The sequence below is a fragment of the Cinclus cinclus genome, chromosome 4, assembly GCF_963662255.1.
Source record: "Cinclus cinclus chromosome 4, bCinCin1.1, whole genome shotgun sequence".
In the NCBI taxonomy this organism is placed as follows: domain Eukaryota; kingdom Metazoa; phylum Chordata; class Aves; order Passeriformes; family Cinclidae; genus Cinclus; species Cinclus cinclus.
The window spans coordinates 65,932,383-65,954,115 of record NC_085049.1 but is presented as its reverse complement, the minus strand read 5'-3'; the positions used below and the strand labels follow the sequence as shown (position 1 = coordinate 65,954,115).

At 63.9% G+C, this 21,733-nt stretch overlaps 3 protein-coding genes and 1 pseudogene across 3 annotated transcripts; all 4 read left to right on the top strand.

The window, feature by feature from the left end:
* The first annotated feature begins 245 nt into the window (after positions 1-245).
* LOC134043816 (acrosin-like) lies at positions 246-8,248 on the top strand. The gene is given in 11 exon segments (XM_062492548.1): positions 246-388; positions 516-776; positions 1,287-1,546; positions 1,764-1,909; positions 2,397-2,765; positions 4,560-4,806; positions 5,018-5,052; positions 6,536-6,782; positions 6,994-7,139; positions 7,627-7,920; positions 8,198-8,248. Coding segments are annotated over 11 exon segments (2,199 nt in total).
* A 481-nt stretch (positions 8,249-8,729) lies between these two features.
* LOC134043815 (acrosin-like) lies at positions 8,730-11,249 on the top strand (the record flags this gene model as incomplete). The annotated part of the gene is given in 5 exon segments (XM_062492547.1): positions 8,730-8,872; positions 9,000-9,260; positions 9,771-10,030; positions 10,248-10,393; positions 10,881-11,249. Coding segments are annotated over 5 exon segments (1,179 nt in total), but the record flags the coding sequence as incomplete, so codon positions are not given.
* A 734-nt stretch (positions 11,250-11,983) lies between these two features.
* On the top strand, positions 11,984-19,224 carry LOC134043814 (acrosin-like). The gene is given in 10 exon segments (XM_062492546.1): positions 11,984-12,126; positions 12,254-12,514; positions 13,025-13,284; positions 13,502-13,647; positions 14,135-14,503; positions 16,298-16,544; positions 16,756-16,790; positions 18,274-18,520; positions 18,732-18,766; positions 19,129-19,224. Coding segments are annotated over 10 exon segments (1,839 nt in total).
* Positions 19,225-19,261: 37 nt separating this feature from the next.
* On the top strand, positions 19,262-21,709 carry LOC134043813 (acrosin-like; annotated as a pseudogene).
* Positions 21,710-21,733: the final 24 nt, after the last annotated feature.

The following is a 21,733-nucleotide window of genomic DNA, read 5'->3' as shown; positions in this document are numbered from 1 at the left end:
CTGTGTTACCAGCTCCTGGCTCTGAGCTGCCCCATCCCACTGCCCCCACTGTGCCCTGGGTGCCAGGAGACTGGGATCCCTGGATCCAGGACATGCCCTCTGATCCAGTGGGATCCTTCAGGTCCCTCCCACCCAAACCATTCCAGGGTTCCACAGCTCTGAGCCCCCCTGTGCCCTACCTGAGGCCACCATGCCCTACACATGGAACCGGCCCCTGTGTAACATCAGCCTGGCCTGGTGGCACCATGGGCACTGCCAGGGCGGTGGGCACCAGAGGTGACACCTCGGTCCTGCCTCTGCCACCTGCGCTGGCACCGATGGCTTTGCTGGGACTGCTCGTCCTGCTGGCCCTGACCTGGCCCGTGGGGGCCACCTGGGACACGTGCAGGTCAGTGTCCCCGGGGGGCTCAGGGACATTCGGGGGGTCCCTGGCACAGCCTGGGCACAGAGGAGCCCCTTGGGGGTCCCTGTCCCTGCTGTCCCCGAGCAGGGCATTGATGGCTTTGTGCTTCCAGAGGCACCTGCGGGCTCCGGCCCATGGCCTTCGACCACAGATCGCTGGTTCCCGAAAATTCCCAGGACTCTGACTATGGATCCTGGGATTCTTTCGAAGACACCTCGCAGGACATGGGTGGCACTGGGGTCCACCCAGGGGCCTGGCCTGGTGTCATCAGCATCCAGGCCACCTTGGACAATGGCACGTGGCACATGTGCTCGGGGGCACTCATCCACCCCCAGTGAGTGCTGACAGTGGCCAGCTGCTTGGTTAGGGCAGGGTAAGGAGGAGCAGGGACAGGGATGGGATCCCAACAGGGAAAGGGATGGCATCCCAACAGGGACAGAGATGGGATCCCAGCAGGAACAGTGTTGGGATCCCAACAGGGAAAGGGATGGGATCCCAGCAGGAACAGGGTTGGGACCCAGCAGGGACAGGGATGGGACCCTACAGGGACAGGGATGAGAGCCCAACAATATCAGGAATGTCCCTACAAGACGATCAGGGATGTGCCCATGAAAGGTCACAGATGTCCCCACAGCAGGGACAGGGATGACCCCGCAGCAGGATCCTGGATGTCCCTGTGGCAGGGACAGCAATGTCCGTAAGGCAGGGTCAGGGATGTCCCCATGGCAGGGACAGGTGCCCAGCTTGCAGCACCCTGTGCTGTTCCGCGGCTGCCTCCCCTCCCTGCTGCGGGACAAAGAAGGCTGCGAATGGCTGGGCTGGGACAGCCCAGGCATTCCCTGGTCCTGCCTCTGCTCCCTGTCACTCTCCATGGCCCTCCCACTGCTGTCTTCCACTGGAAGGTGCTGATCGGGCCCACGGATCTGGCTAAGCCGGGCCACAAGGCCGAGGTGTTCCAGATCAAGCAGATCCTGGTGCACAATGGCTACGTGGCCGCCACGGCCAGGAGCAACATTGACCTCCTGAGGATGGACCAGCCCGTGGAGTGCAGCGACTACATCCAGCTGGGCTGTGTGCCCGACAGCTCCCTGGCAGTGCCCGAGCTGAAAACCTGCTACATTGCGGGCTGGAGAGCCACCCCGGGCAGCGGTCAGTGCCCCACGGGGCTGAGGAGGGGTTGGCAACCACAGGGACACGGCCGGGCCGGCCCGGGGCAGAGGCCAAAGCAGGCCCGAGCCACATCTGGGCCGTGCCCCAGAGCCTTGGGCAGGGCCAGAGCGGGACAGGGGCACGGCCCGGCCCTGGGCAAGGGGCTGTGCCCAGGCCGGTGCCGGGTGCTCAGTGCCCTCTGTGCCCGCAGCCCGGAGCCCACGCCTGGTGCTGCAGGAGGCCAAGGTGCAGCTCATGGACGTCCAGCTTTGCAACAGCAGCCGCTGGTACGGGGGGGCCGTGCACCCCCAGGACCTGTGCGCGGGGTACCCGCGGGGCGGCATCGACACCTGCCAGGTGTGGGCGTGGGCACAGGGTCTGGGGCACAGGGACCCCAAACACAGCCCCATGGAATCCCTGACACCCAGCACAGGGGTCCCAAACACGGCCTGGCACTGGCTGGGCGTTGCCCGGTGTCCTCCCATCCCAAGGGCCCTTCCACTGATGAGTTTCCCTTCCCCATCCATGTGTCCCTTGCCCATCCGTGTGTCCCTGCCCAGTGTCCCCTTGTCCCCAAGGCCTGCCACTGCCCACAGAGCCCACCTGGTGCTCCCAGCACGCCCAGGTGTGGATATCCTGTAATATCCATTCCCTGCCCAACCCTGCTGACTGTGCAGAGATGAGAGAGAGCCCACCCTGAACCAGCCCCATCCTGCTGCCAGCCTGGAGCCCCCAGCCCCAGAGCAGAGCCTTCCCATGGGAATCCAGCCAGGAACGCGGCTCTGGCGGGGTCGGGATGGGAAGAGCAATGGCAGCAGCCCCTGACCCCTCTCTCTGGGTGCAGGGGGACATCGGGGGACCTCTGGTCTGCAAGGACAACGTTGGTGACTACTTCTGGCTGGTGGGACTGGCCAGCTGGGGCCGAGGCTGTGCCGGGGCCAAGCGACCCGGGGTGTTCACCTCCACCCAGCACTTCCACACCTGGATCCAGGTGCAGATGGGATTGCTCCCACCAGGAACTGATGTTCCTCCTGCAGAGCCCTTCCCACTGCCACCCCCGGAACCAGAGGAAGAGCCTGAGCCGGACTCAGATTTGAGCGATCTGGAGAATCCCAACCCAGAACCAGAGGATTCTACGGTGATTTCATTCCAACAACAAATCCTGGGGAAATTCCTGAATCTGGTGCTGGAGCTCCTGCAGTTCCTGAAGGGAAAGAAAACCTGAGCAGCAGGATGAGCTGATCCAGTTCTGGCAACCATTCCCAGCTGGGGCCATGACTGTGGTGCCCAAGGCAGCCCCCGTGCCCAGGGCTGCTGTGCCCTGTCCGTGCTGAGCCCTGGGCCCACCCCAACGGTGAACTCAGTTTGTCTTTGAATTAGAGTTGTTCCTGTTTCCAGCTGTCCACGTTGTCCAGTTCAGTCTCCTGGGAAAAACAAAGATGGGGCAATTTGGGAAAAATGAGTGAGGTTGGGGGCAGATGGGAGGCAGCCAGGGAGGGGAGGGGAGGATGGGACTGCCAGATGGAGAGAGGGAGAAACTTCTCCAGCCCAGGACTCCTCCAGCAGAGCCTCAGGTGTCCCAATCCCAGGAAAAGTCTCTGAGAGGGACAGGAATGGGGGCAGCTGGAGCTGCGAGTCCTGGAGTCTTGTGGAGCTGCTGCAGGTGCCACCCTGAGCTGCAGCTTCCACACAGAGCTGTCCCCTGTGTTACCAGCTCCTGGCTCTGAGCTGCCCCATCCCACTGCCCCCACTGTGCCCTGGGTGCCAGGAGACTGGGATCCCTGGATCCAGGACATGCCCTCTGATCCAGTGGGATCCTTCAGGTCCCTCCCACCCAAACCATTCCAGGGTTCCACAGCTCTGAGCCCCCCTGTGCCCTACCTGAGGCCACCATGCCCTACACATGGAACCGGCCCCTGTGTAACATCAGCCTGGCCTGGTGGCACCATGGGCACTGCCAGGGCGGTGGGCACCAGAGGTGACACCTCGGTCCTGCCTCTGCCACCTGCGCTGGCACCGATGGCTTTGCTGGGACTGCTCGTCCTGCTGGCCCTGACCTGGCCCGTGGGGGCCACCTGGGACACGTGCAGGTCAGTGTCCCCGGGGGGCTCAGGGACATTCGGGGGGTCCCTGGCACAGCCTGGGCACAGAGGAGCCCCTTGGGGGTCCCTGTCCCTGCTGTCCCCGAGCAGGGCATTGATGGCTTTGTGCTTCCAGAGGCACCTGCGGGCTCCGGCCCATGGCCTTCGACCACAGATCGCTGGTTCCCGAAAATTCCCAGGACTCTGACTATGGATCCTGGGATTCTTTCGAAGACACCTCGCAGGACATGGGTGGCACTGGGGTCCACCCAGGGGCCTGGCCTGGTGTCATCAGCATCCAGGCCACCTTGGACAATGGCACGTGGCACATGTGCTCGGGGGCACTCATCCACCCCCAGTGAGTGCTGACAGTGGCCAGCTGCTTGGTTAGGGCAGGGTAAGGAGGAGCAGGGACAGGGATGGGATCCCAACAGGGAAAGGGATGGCATCCCAACAGGGACAGAGATGGGATCCCAGCAGGAACAGTGTTGGGATCCCAACAGGGAAAGGGATGGGATCCCAGCAGGAACAGTGTTGGGACCCAGCAGGGACAGGGATGGGACCCTGCAGGGACAGGGATGAGAGCCCAACAATATCAGGAATGTCCCTACAAGACGATCAGGGATGTGCCCATGAAAGGTCACAGATGTCCCCACAGCAGGGACAGGGATGACCCCGCAGCAGGATCCTGGATGTCCCTGTGGCAGGGACAGCAATGTCCGTAAGGCAGGGTCAGGGATGTCCCCATGGCAGGGACAGGTGCCCAGCTTGCAGCACCCTGTGCTGTTCCGCGGCTGCCTCCCCTCCCTGCTGCGGGACAAAGAAGGCTGCGAATGGCTGGGCTGGGACAGCCCAGGCATTCCCTGGTCCTGCCTCTGCTCCCTGTCACTCTCCATGGCCCTCCCACTGCTGTCTTCCACTGGAAGGTGCTGATCGGGCCCACGGATCTGGCTAAGCCGGGCCCCAAGGCCGAGGTGTTCCAGATCAAGCAGATCCTGGTGCACAATGGCTACGTGGCCGCCACGGCCAGGAGCAACATTGACCTCCTGAGGATGGACCAGCCCGTGGAGTGCAGCGACTACATCCAGCTGGGCTGTGTGCCCGACAGCTCCCTGGCAGTGCCCGAGCTGAAAACCTGCTACATTGCGGGCTGGAGAGCCACCCCGGGCAGCGGTCAGTGCCCCACGGGGCTGAGGAGGGGTTGGCAACCACAGGGACACGGCCGGGCCGGCCCGGGACAGAGGCCAAAGCAGGCCCGAGCCACATCTGGGCCGTGCCCCGGAGCCTTGGGCAGGGCCAGAGCGGGACAGGGGCACGGCCCGGCCCTGGGCAAGGGGCTGTGCCCAGGCCGGTGCCGGGTGCTCAGTGCCCTCTGTGCCCGCAGCCCGGAGCCCACGCCTGGTGCTGCAGGAGGCCAAGGTGCGGCTCATGGACTTCTCCAGCCCAGGACTCCTCCAGCAGAGCCTCAGGTGTCCCAATCCCAGGAAAAGTCTCTGAGAGGGACAGGAATGGGGGCAGCTGGAGCTGCGAGTCCTGGAGTCTTGTGGAGCTGCTGCAGGTGCCACCCTGAGCTGCAGCTTCCACACAGAGCTGTCCCCTGTGTTACCAGCTCCTGGCTCTGAGCTGCCCCATCCCACTGCCCCCACTGTGCCCTGGGTGCCAGGAGACTGGGATCCCTGGATCCAGGACATGCCCTCTGATCCAGTGGGATCCTTCAGGTCCCTCCCACCCAAACCATTCCAGGGTTCCACAGCTCTGAGCCCCCCTGTGCCCTACCTGAGGCCACCATGCCCTACACATGGAACCGGCCCCTGTGTAACATCAGCCTGGCCTGGTGGCACCATGGGCACTGCCAGGGCGGTGGGCACCAGAGGTGACACCTCGGTCCTGCCTCTGCCACCTGCGCTGGCACCGATGGCTTTGCTGGGACTGCTCGTCCTGCTGGCCCTGACCTGGCCCGTGGGGGCCACCTGGGACACGTGCAGGTCAGTGTCCCCGGGGGGCTCAGGGACATTCGGGGGGTCCCTGGCACAGCCTGGGCACAGAGGAGCCCCTTGGGGGTCCCTGTCCCTGCTGTCCCCGAGCAGGGCATTGATGGCTTTGTGCTTCCAGAGGCACCTGCGGGCTCCGGCCCATGGCCTTCGACCACAGATCGCTGGTTCCCGAAAATTCCCAGGACTCTGACTATGGATCCTGGGATTCCTTCGAAGACACCTCGCAGGACATGGGTGGCACTGGGGTCCACCCAGGGGCCTGGCCTGGTGTCATCAGCATCCAGGCCACCTTGGACAATGGCACGTGGCACATGTGCTTGGGGGCACTCATCCACCCCCAGTGAGTGCTGACAGTGGCCAGCTGCTTGGTTAGGGCAGGGTAAGGAGGAGCAGGGACAGGGATGGGATCCCAACAGGGAAAGGGATGGCATCCCAACAGGGACAGAGATGGGATCCCAGCAGGAACAGTGTTGGGATCCCAACAGGGAAAGGGATGGGACCCCAGCAGGAACAGTGTTGGGACCCAGCAGGGACAGGGATGGGACCCTACAGGGACAGGGATGAGAGCCCAACAATATCAGGAATGTCCCTACAAGAGGATCAGGGATGTGCCCATGAAAGGTCACAGATGTCCCCACAGCAGGGACAGGGATGACCCCGCAGCAGGATCCTGGATGTCCCTGTGGCAGGGACAGCAATGTCCGTAAGGCAGGGTCAGGGATGTCCCCATGGCAGGGACAGGTGCCCAGCTTGCAGCACCCTGTGCTGTTCCGCGGCTGCCTCCCCTCCCTGCTGCGGGACAAAGAAGGCTGCGAATGGCTGGGCTGGGACAGCCCAGGCATTCCCTGGTCCTGCCTCTGCTCCCTGTCACTCTCCATGGCCCTCCCACTGCTGTCTTCCACTGGAAGGTGCTGATCGGGCCCACGGATCTGGCTAAGCCGGGCCACAAGGCCGAGGTGTTCCAGATCAAGCAGATCCTGGTGCACAATGGCTACGTGGCCGCCACGGCCAGGAGCAACATTGACCTCCTGAGGATGGACCAGCCCGTGGAGTGCAGCGACTACATCCAGCTGGGCTGTGTGCCCGACAGCTCCCTGGCAGTGCCCGAGCTGAAAACCTGCTACATTGCGGGCTGGAGAGCCACCCCGGGCAGCGGTCAGTGCCCCACGGGGCTGAGGAGGGGTTGGCAACCACAGGGACACGGCCGGGCCGGCCCGGGGCAGAGGCCAAAGCTGGCCCGAGCCACATCTGGGCCGTGCCCCGGAGCCTTGGGCAGGGCCAGAGAGGGACAGGGGCACAGCCCGGCCCTGGGCAAGGGGCTGTGCCCAGGCCGGTGCCGGGTGCTCAGTGCCCTCTGTGCCCGCAGCCCGGAGCCCACGCCTGGTGCTGCAGGAGGCCAAGGTGCAGCTCATGGACGTCCAGCTTTGCAACAGCAGCCGCTGGTACGGGGGGGCCGTGCACCCCCAGGACCTGCGCGCGGGGTACCCGCGGGGCGGCATCGACACCTGCCAGGTGTGGGCGTGGGCACAGGGTCTGGGGCACAGGGACCCCAAACACAGCCCCATGGAATCCCTGACACCCAGCACAGGGGTCCCAAACACAGCCTGGCACTGGCTGGGCGTTGCCCGGTGTCCTCCCATCCCAAGGGCCCTTCCACTGATGAGTTTCCCTTGCCCATCCATGTGTCCCTTGCCCATCCGTGTGTCCCTGCCCAGTGTCCCCTTGTCCCCAAGGCCTGCCACTGCCCACAGAGCCCACCTGGTGCTCCCAGCACCCCCAGGTGTGGATATCCTGGAATATCCATTCCCTGCCCAACCCTGCTGACTGTGCAGAGATGAGAGAGAGCCCACCCTGAACCAGCCCCATCCTGCTGCCAGCCTGGAGCCCCCAGCCCCAGAGCAGAGCCTTCCCATGGGAATCCAGCCAGGAACGCGGCTCTGGCGGGGTCGGGATGGGAAGAGCAATGGCAGCAGCCCCTGACCCCTCTCTCTGGGTGCAGGGGGACATCGGGGGACCTCTGGTCTGCAAGGACAACGTTGGTGACTACTTCTGGCTGGTGGGACTGGCCAGCTGGGGCCGAGGCTGTGCCGGGGCCAAGCGACCCGGGGTGTTCACCTCCACCCAGCACTTCCACACCTGGATCCAGGTGCAGATGGGATTGCTCCCACCAGGAACTGATGTTCCTCCTGCAGAGCCCTTCCCACTGCCACCCCCGGAACCAGAGGAAGAGCCTGAGCCGGACTCAGATTTGAGCGATCTGGAGAATCCCAACCCAGAACCAGAGGATTCTACGGTGATTTCATTCCAACAACAAATCCTGGGGAAATTCCTGAATCTGGTGCTGGAGCTCCTGCAGTTCCTGAAGGGAAAGAAAACCTGAGCAGCAGGATGAGCTGATCCAGTTCTGGCAACCATTCCCAGCTGGGGCCATGACTGTGGTGCCCAAGGCAGCCCCCGTGCCCAGGGCTGCTGTGCCCTGTCCGTGCTGAGCCCTGGGCCCACCCCAACGGTGAACTCAGTTTGTCTTTGAATTAGAGTTGTTCCTGTTTCCAGCTGTCCACGTTGTCCAGTTCAGTCTCCTGGGAAAAACAAAGATGGGGCAATTTGGGAAAAATGAGTGAGGTTGGGGGCAGATGGGAGGCAGCCAGGGAGGGGAGGGGAGGATGGGACTGCCAGATGGAGAGAGGGAGAAACTTCTCCAGCCCAGGACTCCTCCAGCAGAGCCTCAGGTGTCCCAATCCCAGGAAAAGTCTCTGAGAGGGACAGGAATGGGGGCAGCTGGAGCTGCGAGTCCTGGAGTCTTGTGGAGCTGCTGCAGGTGCCACCCTGAGCTGCAGCTTCCACACAGAGCTGTCCCCTGTGTTACCAGCTCCTGGCTCTGAGCTGCCCCATCCCACTGCCCCCACTGTGCCCTGGGTGCCAGGAGACTGGGATCCCTGGATCCAGGACATGCCCTCTGATCCAGTGGGATCCTTCAGGTCCCTCCCACCCAAACCATTCCAGGGTTCCACAGCTCTGAGCCCCCCTGTGCCCTACCTGAGGCCACCATGCCCTACACATGGAACCGGCCCCTGTGTAACATCAGCCTGGCCTGGTGGCACCATGGGCACTGCCAGGGCGGTGGGCACCAGAGGTGACACCTCGGTCCTGCCTCTGCCACCTGCGCTGGCACCGATGGCTTTGCTGGGACTGCTCGTCCTGCTGGCCCTGACCTGGCCCGTGGGGGCCACCTGGGACACGTGCAGGTCAGTGTCCCCGGGGGGCTCAGGGACATTCGGGGGGTCCCTGGCACAGCCTGGGCACAGAGGAGCCCCTTGGGGGTCCCTGTCCCTGCTGTCCCCGAGCAGGGCATTGATGGCTTTGTGCTTCCAGAGGCACCTGCGGGCTCCGGCCCATGGCGTTTGACCACAGATCGCTGGTTCCCGAAAATTCCCAGGACTCTGACTATGGATCCTGGGATTCTTTCGAAGACACCTCGCAGGACATGGGTGGCACTGGGGTCCACCCAGGGGCCTGGCCTGGTGTCATCAGCATCCAGGCCACCTTGGACAATGGCACGTGGCACATGTGCTCGGGGGCACTCATCCACCCCCAGTGAGTGCTGACAGTGGCCAGCTGCTTGGTTAGGGCAGGGTAAGGAGGAGCAGGGACAGGGATGGGATCCCAACAGGGAAAGGGATGGCATCCCAACAGGGACAGAGATGGGATCCCAGCAGGAACAGTGTTGGGATCCCAACAGGGAAAGGGATGGGATCCCAGCAGGAACAGGGTTGGGACCCAGCAGGGACAGGGATGGGACCCTACAGGGACAGGGATGAGAGCCCAACAATATCAGGAATGTCCCTACAAGACGATCAGGGATGTGCCCATGAAAGGTCACAGATGTCCCCACAGCAGGGACAGGGATGACCCCGCAGCAGGATCCTGGATGTCCCTGTGGCAGGGACAGCAATGTCCGTAAGGCAGGGTCAGGGATGTCCCCATGGCAGGGACAGGTGCCCAGCTTGCAGCACCCTGTGCTGTTCCGCGGCTGCCTCCCCTCCCTGCTGCGGGACAAAGAAGGCTGCGAATGGCTGGGCTGGGACAGCCCAGGCATTCCCTGGTCCTGCCTCTGCTCCCTGTCACTCTCCATGGCCCTCCCACTGCTGTCTTCCACTGGAAGGTGCTGATCGGGCCCACGGATCTGGCTAAGCCGGGCCACAAGGCCGAGGTGTTCCAGATCAAGCAGATCCTGGTGCACAATGGCTACGTGGCCGCCACGGCCAGGAGCAACATTGACCTCCTGAGGATGGACCAGCCCGTGGAGTGCAGCGACTACATCCAGCTGGGCTGTGTGCCCGACAGCTCCCTGGCAGTGCCCGAGCTGAAAACCTGCTACATTGCGGGCTGGAGAGCCACCCCGGGCAGCGGTCAGTGCCCCACGGGGCTGAGGAGGGGTTGGCAACCACAGGGACACGGCCGGGCCGGCCCGGGGCAGAGGCCAAAGCAGGCCCGAGCCACATCTGGGCCGTGCCCCGGAGCCTTGGGCAGGGCCAGAGAGGGACAGGGGCACAGCCCGGCCCTGGGCAAGGGGCTGTGCCCAGGCCGGTGCCGGGTGCTCAGTGCCCTCTGTGCCCGCAGCCCGGAGCCCACGCCTGGTGCTGCAGGAGGCCAAGGTGCAGCTCATGGACGTCCAGCTTTGCAACAGCAGCCGCTGGTACGGGGGGGCCGTGCACCCCCAGGACCTGTGCGCGGGGTACCCGCGGGGCGGCATCGACACCTGCCAGGTGTGGGCGTGGGCACAGGGTCTGGGGCACAGGGACCCCAAACACAGCCCCATGGAATCCCTGACACCCAGCACAGGGGTCCCAAACACGGCCTGGCACTGGCTGGGCGTTGCCCGGTGTCCTCCCATCCCAAGGGCCCTTCCACTGATGAGTTTCCCTTCCCCATCCATGTGTCCCTTGCCCATCCGTGTGTCCCTGCCCAGTGTCCCCTTGTCCCCAAGGCCTGCCACTGCCCACAGAGCCCACCTGGTGCTCCCAGCACGCCCAGGTGTGGATATCCTGTAATATCCATTCCCTGCCCAACCCTGCTGACTGTGCAGAGATGAGAGAGAGCCCACCCTGAACCAGCCCCATCCTGCTGCCAGCCTGGAGCCCCCAGCCCCAGAGCAGAGCCTTCCCATGGGAATCCAGCCAGGAACGTGGCTCTGGCGGGGTCGGGATGGGAAGAGCAATGGCAGCAGCCCCTGACCCCTCTCTCTGGGTGCAGGGGGACATCGGGGGACCTCTGGTCTGCAAGGACAACGTTGGTGACTACTTCTGGCTGGTGGGACTGGCCAGCTGGGGCCGAGGCTGTGCCGGGGCCAAGCGACCCGGGGTGTTCACCTCCACCCAGCACTTCCACACCTGGATCCAGGTGCAGATGGGATTGCTCCCACCAGGAACTGATGTTCCTCCTGCAGAGCCCTTCCCACTGCCACCCCCGGAACCAGAGGAAGAGCCTGAGCCGGACTCAGATTTGAGCGATCTGGAGAATCCCAACCCAGAACCAGAGGATTCTACGGTGATTTCATTCCAACAACAAATCCTGGGGAAATTCCTGAATCTGGTGCTGGAGCTCCTGCAGTTCCTGAAGGGAAAGAAAACCTGAGCAGCAGGATGAGCTGATCCAGTTCTGGCAACCATTCCCAGCTGGGGCCATGACTGTGGTGCCCAAGGCAGCCCCCGTGCCCAGGGCTGCTGTGCCCTGTCCGTGCTGAGCCCTGGGCCCACCCCAACGGTGAACTCAGTTTGTCTTTGAATTAGAGTTGTTCCTGTTTCCAGCTGTCCACGTTGTCCAGTTCAGTCTCCTGGGAAAAACAAAGATGGGGCAATTTGGGAAAAATGAGTGAGGTTGGGGGCAGATGGGAGGCAGCCAGGGAGGGGAGGGGAGGATGGGACTGCCAGATGGAGAGAGGGAGAAACTTCTCCAGCCCAGGACTCCTCCAGCAGAGCCTCAGGTGTCCCAATCCCAGGAAAAGTCTCTGAGAGGGACAGGAATGGGGGCAGCTGGAGCTGCGAGTCCTGGAGTCTTGTGGAGCTGCTGCAGGTGCCACCCTGAGCTGCAGCTTCCACACAGAGCTGTCCCCTGTGTTACCAGCTCCTGGCTCTGAGCTGCCCCATCCCACTGCCCCCACTGTGCCCTGGGTGCCAGGAGACTGGGATCCCTGGATCCAGGACATGCCCTCTGATCCAGTGGGATCCTTCAGGTCCCTCCCACCCAAACCATTCCAGGGTTCCACAGCTCTGAGCCCCCCTGTGCCCTACCTGAGGCCACCATGCCCTACACATGGAACCGGCCCCTGTGTAACATCAGCCTGGCCTGGTGGCACCATGGGCACTGCCAGGGCGGTGGGCACCAGAGGTGACACCTCGGTCCTGCCTCTGCCACCTGCGCTGGCACCGATGGCTTTGCTGGGACTGCTCGTCCTGCTGGCCCTGACCTGGCCCGTGGGGGCCACCTGGGACACGTGCAGGTCAGTGTCCCCGGGGGGCTCAGGGACATTCGGGGGGTCCCTGGCACAGCCTGGGCACAGAGGAGCCCCTTGGGGGTCCCTGTCCCTGCTGTCCCCGAGCAGGGCATTGATGGCTTTGTGCTTCCAGAGGCACCTGCGGGCTCCGGCCCATGGCCTTCGACCACAGATCGCTGGTTCCCGAAAATTCCCAGGACTCTGACTATGGATCCTGGGATTCTTTCGAAGACACCTCGCAGGACATGGGTGGCACTGGGGTCCACCCAGGGGCCTGGCCTGGTGTCATCAGCATCCAGGCCACCTTGGACAATGGCACGTGGCACATGTGCTCGGGGGCACTCATCCACCCCCAGTGAGTGCTGACAGTGGCCAGCTGCTTGGTTAGGGCAGGGTAAGGAGGAGCAGGGACAGGGATGGGATCCCAACAGGGAAAGGGATGGCATCCCAACAGGGACAGAGATGGGATCCCAGCAGGAACAGTGTTGGGATCCCAACAGGGAAAGGGATGGGATCCCAGCAGGAACAGGGTTGGGACCCAGCAGGGACAGGGATGGGACCCTACAGGGACAGGGATGAGAGCCCAACAATATCAGGAATGTCCCTACAAGAGGATCAGGGATGTGCCCATGAAAGGTCACAGATGTCCCCACAGCAGGGACAGGGATGACCCCGCAGCAGGATCCTGGATGTCCCTGTGGCAGGGACAGCAATGTCCGTAAGGCAGGGTCAGGGATGTCCCCATGGCAGGGACAGGTGCCCAGCTTGCAGCACCCTGTGCTGTTCCGCGGCTGCCTCCCCTCCCTGCTGCGGGACAAAGAAGGCTGCGAATGGCTGGGCTGGGACAGCCCAGGCATTCCCTGGTCCTGCCTCTGCTCCCTGTCACTCTCCATGGCCCTCCCACTGCTGTCTTCCACTGGAAGGTGCTGATCGGGCCCACGGATCTGGCTAAGCCGGGCCACAAGGCCGAGGTGTTCCAGATCAAGCAGATCCTGGTGCACAATGGCTACGTGGCCGCCACGGCCAGGAGCAACATTGACCTCCTGAGGATGGACCAGCCCGTGGAGTGCAGCGACTACATCCAGCTGGGCTGTGTGCCCGACAGCTCCCTGGCAGTGCCCGAGCTGAAAACCTGCTACATTGCGGGCTGGAGAGCCACCCCGGGCAGCGGTCAGTGCCCCACGGGGCTGAGGAGGGGTTGGCAACCACAGGGACACGGCCGGGCCGGCCCGGGGCAGAGGCCAAAGCAGGCCCGAGCCACATCTGGGCCGTGCCCCAGAGCCTTGGGCAGGGCCAGAGCGGGACAGGGGCACGGCCCGGCCCTGGGCAAGGGGCTGTGCCCAGGCCGGTGCCGGGTGCTCAGTGCCCTCTGTGCCCGCAGCCCGGAGCCCACGCCTGGTGCTGCAGGAGGCCAAGGTGCAGCTCATGGACGTCCAGCTTTGCAACAGCAGCCGCTGGTACGGGGGGGCCGTGCACCCCCAGGACCTGTGCGCGGGGTACCCGCGGGGCGGCATCGACACCTGCCAGGTGTGGGCGTGGGCACAGGGTCTGGGGCACAGGGACCCCAAACACAGCCCCATGGAATCCCTGACACCCAGCACAGGGGTCCCAAACACGGCCTGGCACTGGCTGGGCGTTGCCCGGTGTCCTCCCATCCCAAGGGCCCTTCCACTGATGAGTTTCCCTTCCCCATCCATGTGTCCCTTGCCCATCCGTGTGTCCCTGCCCAGTGTCCCCTTGTCCCCAAGGCCTGCCACTGCCCACAGAGCCCACCTGGTGCTCCCAGCACGCCCAGGTGTGGATATCCTGTAATATCCATTCCCTGCCCAACCCTGCTGACTGTGCAGAGATGAGAGAGAGCCCACCCTGAACCAGCCCCATCCTGCTGCCAGCCTGGAGCCCCCAGCCCCAGAGCAGAGCCTTCCCATGGGAATCCAGCCAGGAACGTGGCTCTGGCGGGGTCGGGATGGGAAGAGCAATGGCAGCAGCCCCTGACCCCTCTCTCTGGGTGCAGGGGGACATCGGGGGACCTCTGGTCTGCAAGGACAACGTTGGTGACTACTTCTGGCTGGTGGGACTGGCCAGCTGGGGCCGAGGCTGTGCCGGGGCCAAGCGACCCGGGGTGTTCACCTCCACCCAGCACTTCCACACCTGGATCCAGGTGCAGATGGGATTGCTCCCACCAGGAACTGATGTTCCTCCTGCAGAGCCCTTCCCACTGCCACCCCCGGAACCAGAGGAAGAGCCTGAGCCGGACTCAGATTTGAGCGATCTGGAGAATCCCAACCCAGAACCAGAGGATTCTACGGTGATTTCATTCCAACAACAAATCCTGGGGAAATTCCTGAATCTGGTGCTGGAGCTCCTGCAGTTCCTGAAGGGAAAGAAAACCTGAGCAGCAGGATGAGCTGATCCAGTTCTGGCAACCATTCCCAGCTGGGGCCATGACTGTGGTGCCCAAGGCAGCCCCCGTGCCCAGGGCTGCTGTGCCCTGTCCGTGCTGAGCCCTGGGCCCACCCCAACGGTGAACTCAGTTTGTCTTTGAATTAGAGTTGTTCCTGTTTCCAGCTGTCCACGTTGTCCAGTTCAGTCTCCTGGGAAAAACAAAGATGGGGCAATTTGGGAAAAATGAGTGAGGTTGGGGGCAGATGGGAGGCAGCCAGGGAGGGGAGGGGAGGATGGGACTGCCAGATGGAGAGAGGGAGAAACTTCTCCAGCCCAGGACTCCTCCAGCAGAGCCTCAGGTGTCCCAATCCCAGGAAAAGTCTCTGAGAGGGACAGGAATGGGGGCAGCTGGAGCTGCGAGTCCTGGAGTCTTGTGGAGCTGCTGCAGGTGCCACCCTGAGCTGCAGCTTCCACACAGAGCTGTCCCCTGTGTTACCAGCTCCTGGCTCTGAGCTGCCCCATCCCACTGCCCCCACTGTGCCCTGGGTGCCAGGAGACTGGGATCCCTGGATCCAGGACATGCCCTCTGATCCAGTGGGATCCTTCAGGTCCCTCCCACCCAAACCATTCCAGGGTTCCACAGCTCTGAGCCCCCCTGTGCCCTACCTGAGGCCACCATGCCCTACACATGGAACCGGCCCCTGTGTAACATCAGCCTGGCCTGGTGGCACCATGGGCACTGCCAGGGCGGTGGGCACCAGAGGTGACACCTCGGTCCTGCCTCTGCCACCTGCGCTGGCACCGATGGCTTTGCTGGGACTGCTCGTCCTGCTGGCCCTGACCTGGCCCGTGGGGGCCACCTGGGACACGTGCAGGTCAGTGTCCCCGGGGGGCTCAGGGACATTCGGGGGGTCCCTGGCACAGCCTGGGCACAGAGGAGCCCCTTGGGGGTCCCTGTCCCTGCTGTCCCCGAGCAGGGCATTGATGGCTTTGTGCTTCCAGAGGCACCTGCGGGCTCCGGCCCATGGCGTTTGACCACAGATCGCTGGTTCCCGAAAATTCCCAGGACTCTGACTATGGATCCTGGGATTCTTTCGAAGACACCTCGCAGGACATGGGTGGCACTGGGGTCCACCCAGGGGCCTGGCCTGGTGTCATCAGCATCCAGGCCACCTTGGACAATGGCACGTGGCACATGTGCTCGGGGGCACTCATCCACCCCCAGTGAGTGCTGACAGTGGCCAGCTGCTTGGTTAGGGCAGGGTAAGGAGGAGCAGGGACAGGGATGGGATCCCAACAGGGAAAGGGATGGCATCCCAACAGGGACAGAGATGGGATCCCAGCAGGAACAGTGTTGGGATCCCAACAGGGAAAGGGATGGGATCCCAGCAGGAACAGTGTTGGGACCCAGCAGGGACAGGGATGGGACCCTGCAGGGACAGGGATGAGAGCCCAACAATATCAGGAATGTCCCTACAAGACGATCAGGGATGTGCCCATGAAAGGTCACAGATGTCCCCACAGCAGGGACAGGGATGACCCCGCAGCAGGATCCTGGATGTCCCTGTGGCAGGGACAGCAATGTCCGTAAGGCAGGGTCAGGGATGTCCCCATGGCAGGGACAGGTGCCCAGCTTGCAGCACCCTGTGCTGTTCCGCGGCTGCCTCCCCTCCCTGCTGCGGGACAAAGAAGGCTGCGAATGGCTGGGCTGGGACAGCCCAGGCATTCCCTGGTCCTGCCTCTGCTCCCTGTCACTCTCCATGGCCCTCCCACTGCTGTCTTCCACTGGAAGGTGCTGATCGGGCCCACGGATCTGGCTAAGCCGGGCCCCAAGGCCGAGGTGTTCCAGATCAAGCAGATCCTGGTGCACAATGGCTACGTGGCCGCCACGGCCAGGAGCAACATTGACCTCCTGAGGATGGACCAGCCCGTGGAGTGCAGCGACTACATCCAGCTGGGCTGTGTGCCCGACAGCTCCCTGGCAGTGCCCGAGCTGAAAACCTGCTACATTGCGGGCTGGAGAGCCACCCCGGGCAGCGGTCAGTGCCCCACGGGGCTGAGGAGGGGTTGGCAACCACAGGGACACGGCCGGGCCGGCCCGGGGCAGAGGCCAAAGCAGGCCCGAGCCACATCTGGGCCGTGCCCCGGAGCCTTGGGCAGGGCCAGAGCGGGACAGGGGCACGGCCCGGCCCTGGGCAAGGGGCTGTGCCCAGGCCGGTGCCGGGTGCTCAGTGCCCTCTGTGCCCGCAGCCCGGAGCCCACGCCTGGTGCTGCAGGAGGCCAAGGTGCGGCTCATGGACTTCTCCAGCCCAGGACTCCTCCAGCAGAGCCTCAGGTGTCCCAATCCCAGGAAAAGTCTCTGAGAGGGACAGGAATGGGGGCAGCTGGAGCTGCGAGTCCTGGAGTCTTGTGGAGCTGCTGCAGGTGCCACCCTGAGCTGCAGCTTCCACACAGAGCTGTCCCCTGTGTTACCAGCTCCTGGCTCTGAGCTGCCCCATCCTACTGCCCCCACTGTGCCCTGGGTGCCAGGAGACTGGGATCCCTGGATCCAGGACATGCCCTCTGATCCAGTGGGATCCTTCAGGTCCCTCCCACCCAAACCATTCCAGGGTTCCACAGCTCTGAGCCCCCCTGTGCCCTACCTGAGGCCACCATGCCCTACACATGGAACCGGCCCCTGTGTAACATCAGCCTGGCCTGGTGGCACCATGGGCACTGCCAGGGCGGTGGGCACCAGAGGTGACACCTCGGTCCTGCCTCTGCCACCTGCGCTGGCACCGATGGCTTTGCTGGGACTGCTCGTCCTGCTGGCCCTGACCTGGCCCGTGGGGGCCACCTGGGACACGTGCAGGTCAGTGTCCCCGGGGGGCTCAGGGACATTCGGGGGGTCCCTGGCACAGCCTGGGCACAGAGGAGCCCCTTGGGGGTCCCTGTCCCTGCTGTCCCCGAGCAGGGCATTGATGGCTTTGTGCTTCCAGAGGCACCTGCGGGCTCCGGCCCATGGCCTTCGACCACAGATCGCTGGTTCCCGAAAATTCCCAGGACTCTGACTATGGATCCTGGGATTCTTTCGAAGACACCTCGCAGGACATGGGTGGCACTGGGGTCCACCCAGGGGCCTGGCCTGGTGTCATCAGCATCCAGGCCACCTTGGACAATGGCACGTGGCACATGTGCTCGGGGGCACTCATCCACCCCCAGTGAGTGCTGACAGTGGCCAGCTGCTTGGTTAGGGCAGGGTAAGGAGGAGCAGGGACAGGGATGGGATCCCAACAGGGAAAGGGATGGCATCCCAACAGGGACAGAGATGGGATCCCAGCAGGAACAGGGTTGGGATCCCAACAGGGAAAGGGATGGGACCCCAGCAGGAACAGTGTTGGGACCCAGCAGGGACAGGGATGGGACCCTACAGGGACAGGGATGAGAGCCCAACAATATCAGGAATGTCCCTACAAGACGATCAGGGATGTGCCCATGAAAGGTCACAGATGTCCCCACAGCAGGGACAGGGATGACCCCGCAGCAGGATCCTGGATGTCCCTGTGGCAGGGACAGCAATGTCCATAAGGCAGGGTCAGGGATGTCCCCATGGCAGGGACAGGTGCCCAGCTTGCAGCACCCTGTGCTGTTCCGCGGCTGCATCCCCTCCCTGCTGCGGGACAAAGAAGGCTGCGAATGGCTGGGCTGGGACAGCCCAGGCATTCCCTGGTCCTGCCTCTGCTCCCTGTCACTCTCCATGGCCCTCCCACTGCTCTCTTCCACTGGAAGGTGCTGATCGGGCCCACGGATCTGGCTAAGCCGGGCCACAAGGCCGAGGTGTTCCAGAACAAGCAGATCCTGGTGCACAATGGCTACGTGGCCGCCACGGCCAGGAGCAACATTGACCTCCTGAGGATGGACCAGCCCGTGGAGTGCAGCGACTACATCCAGCTGGGCTGTGTGCCCGACAGCTCCCTGGCAGTGCCCGAGCTGAAAACCTGCTACATTGCGGGCTGGAGAGCCACCCCGGGCAGCGGTCAGTGCCCCACGGGGCTGAGGAGGGGTTGGCAACCACAGGGACACGGCCGGGCCGGCCCGGGGCAGAGGCCAAAGCAGGCCCGAGCCACATCTGGGCCGTGCCCCGGAGCCTTGGGCAGGGCCAGAGCGGGACAGGGGCACGGCCCGGCCCTGGGCAAGGGGCTGTGCCCAGGCCGGTGCCGGGTGCTCAGTGCCCTCTGTGCCCGCAGCCCGGAGCCCATGCCTGGTGCTGCAGGAGGCCAAGGTGCGGCTCATGGACTTCTCCAGCCCAGGACTCCTCCAGCAGAGCCTCAGGTGTCCCAATCCCAGGAAAAGTCTCTGAGAGGGACAGGAATGGGGGCAGCTGGAGCTGCGAGTCCTGGAGTCTTGTGGAGCTGCTGCAGGTGCCACCCTGAGCTGCAGCTTCCACACAGAGCTGTCCCCTGTGTTACCAGCTCCTGGCTCTGAGTTGCCCCATCCCACTGCCCCCACTGTGCCCTCGGTGCCAGGACACTGGGATCCCTGGATCCAGGACATGCCCTCTGATCCAGTGGGATCCTTCAGGTCCCTCCCACCCAAACCATTCCAGGGTTCCACAGCTCTGAGCCCCCCTGTGCCCTACCTGAGGCCACCATGCCCTACACATGGAACCGGCCCCTGTGTAACATCAGCCTGGCCTGGTGGCACCATGGGCACTGCCAGGGCGGTGGGCACCAGAGGTGACACCTCGGTCCTGCCTCTGCCGCCTGCGATGGCACCGATGGCTTTGCTGGGACTGCTCGTCCTGCTGGCCCTGACCTGGCCCGTGGGGGCCACCTGGGACACGTGCAGGTCAGTGTCCCCGGGGGGCTCAGGGACATTCGGGGGGTCCCTGGCACAGCCTGGGCACAGAGGAGCCCCTTGGGGGTCCCTGTCCCTGCTGTCCCCGAGCAGGGCATTGATGGCTTTGTGCTTCCAGAGGCACCTGCGGGCTCCGGCCCATGGCGTTTGACCACAGATCGCTGGTTCCCGAAAATTCCCAGGACTCTGACTATGGATCCTGGGATTCTTTCGAAGACACCTCGCAGGACATGGGTGGCACTGGGGTCCACCCAGGGGCCTAGCCTGGTGTCATCAGCATCCAGGCCACCTTGGACAATGGCACGTGGCACATGTGCTCGGGGGCACTCATCCACCCCCAGTGAGTGCTGACAGTGGCCAGCTGCTTGGTTAGGGCAGGGTAAGGAGGAGCAGGGACAGGGATGGGATCCCAACAGGGAAAGGGATGGCATCCCAACAGGGACAGAGATGGGATCCCAGCAGGAACAGTGTTGGGATCCCAACAGGGAAAGGGATGGGATCCCAGCAGGAACAGGGTTGGGACCCAGCAGGGACAGGGATGGGACCCTACAGGGACAGGGATGAGAGCCCAACAATATCAGGAATGTCCCTACAAGAGGATCAGGGATGTGCCCATGAAAGGTCACAGATGTCCCCACAGCAGGGACAGGGATGACCCCGCAGCAGGATCCTGGATGTCCCTGTGGCAGGGACAGCAATGTCCGTAAGGCAGGGTCAGGGATGTCCCCATGGCAGGGACAGGTGCCCAGCTTGCAGCACCCTGTGCTGTTCCGCGGCTGCCTCCCCTCTCTGCTGCGGGACAAAGAAGGCTGGGAATGGCTGGGCTGGGACAGCCCAGGCATTCCCTGGTCCTGCCTCTGCTCCCTGTCACTCTCCATGGCCCTCCCACTGCTGTCTTCCAGTGGAAGGTGCTGATCGGGGCCACGGATCTGGCTAAGCCGGGCCCCAAGGCCGAGGTGTTCCAGATCAAGCAGATCCTGGTGCACAATGGCTACGTGGCCGCCACGGCCAGGAGCAACATTGACCTCCTGAGGATGGACCAGCCCGTGGAGTGCAGCGACTACATCCAGCTGGGCTGTGTGCCCGACAGCTCCCTGGCAGTGCCCGAGCTGAAAACCTGCTACATTGCGGGCTGGAGAGCCACCCCGGGCAGCGGTCAGTGCCCCACGGGGCTGAGGAGGGGTTGGCAACCACAGGGACACGGCCGGGCCGGCCCGGGGCAGAGGCCAAAGCAGGCCCGAGCCACATCTGGGCCGTGCCCCGGAGCCTTGGGCAGGGCCAGAGCGGGACAGGGGCACGGCCCGGCCCTGGGCAAGGGGCTGTGCCCAGGCCGGTGCCGGGTGCTCAGTGCCCTCTGTGCCCGCAGCCCGGAGCCCACGCCTGGTGCTGCAGGAGGCCAAGGTGCGGCTCATGGACGTCCAGCTTTGCAACAGCAGCCGCTGGTACGGGGGGGCCGTGCACCCCCAGGACCTGTGCGCGGGGTACCCGCGGGGCGGCATCGACACCTGCCAGGTGTGGGCGTGGGCACAGGGTCTGGGGCACAGGGACCCCAAACACGGCCCCATGGAATCCCTGACACCCAGCACAGGGGTCCCAAACACGGCCTGGCACTGGCTGGGCGTTGCCCGGTGTCCTCCCATCCCAAGGGCCCTTCCACTGATGAGTTTCCCTTCCCCATCCATGTGTCCCTTGCCCATCCGTGTGTCCCTGCCCAGTGTCCCCTTGTCCCCAAGGCCTGCCACTGCCCACAGAGCCCACCTGGTGCTCCCAGCACCCCCAGGTGTGGATATCCTGGAATATCCATTCCCTGCCCAACCCTGCTGACTGTGCAGAGATGAGAGAGAGCCCACCCTGAACCAGCCCCATCCTGCTGCCAGCCTGGAGCCCCCAGCCCCAGAGCAGAGCCTTCCCATGGGAATCCAGCCAGGAACGCGGCTCTGGCGGGGTCGGGATGGGAAGAGCAATGGCAGCAGCCCCTGACCCCTCTCTCTGGGTGCAGGGGGACATCGGGGGACCTCTGGTCTGCAAGGACAACGTTGGTGACTACTTCTGGCTGGTGGGACTGGCCAGCTGGGGCCGAGGCTGTGCCGGGGCCAAGCGACCCGGGGTGTTCACCTCCACCCAGCACTTCCACACCTGGATCCAGGTGCAGATGGGATTGCTCCCACCAGGAACTGATGTTCCTCCTGCAGAGCCCTTCCCACTGCCACCCCCGGAACCAGAGGAAGAGCCTGAGCCGGACTCAGATTTGAGCGATCTGGAGAATCCCAACCCAGAACCAGAGGATTCTACGGTGATTTCATTCCAACAACAAATCCTGGGGAAATTCCTGAATCTGGTGCTGGAGCTCCTGCAGTTCCTGAAGGGAAAGAAAACCTGAGCAGCAGGATGA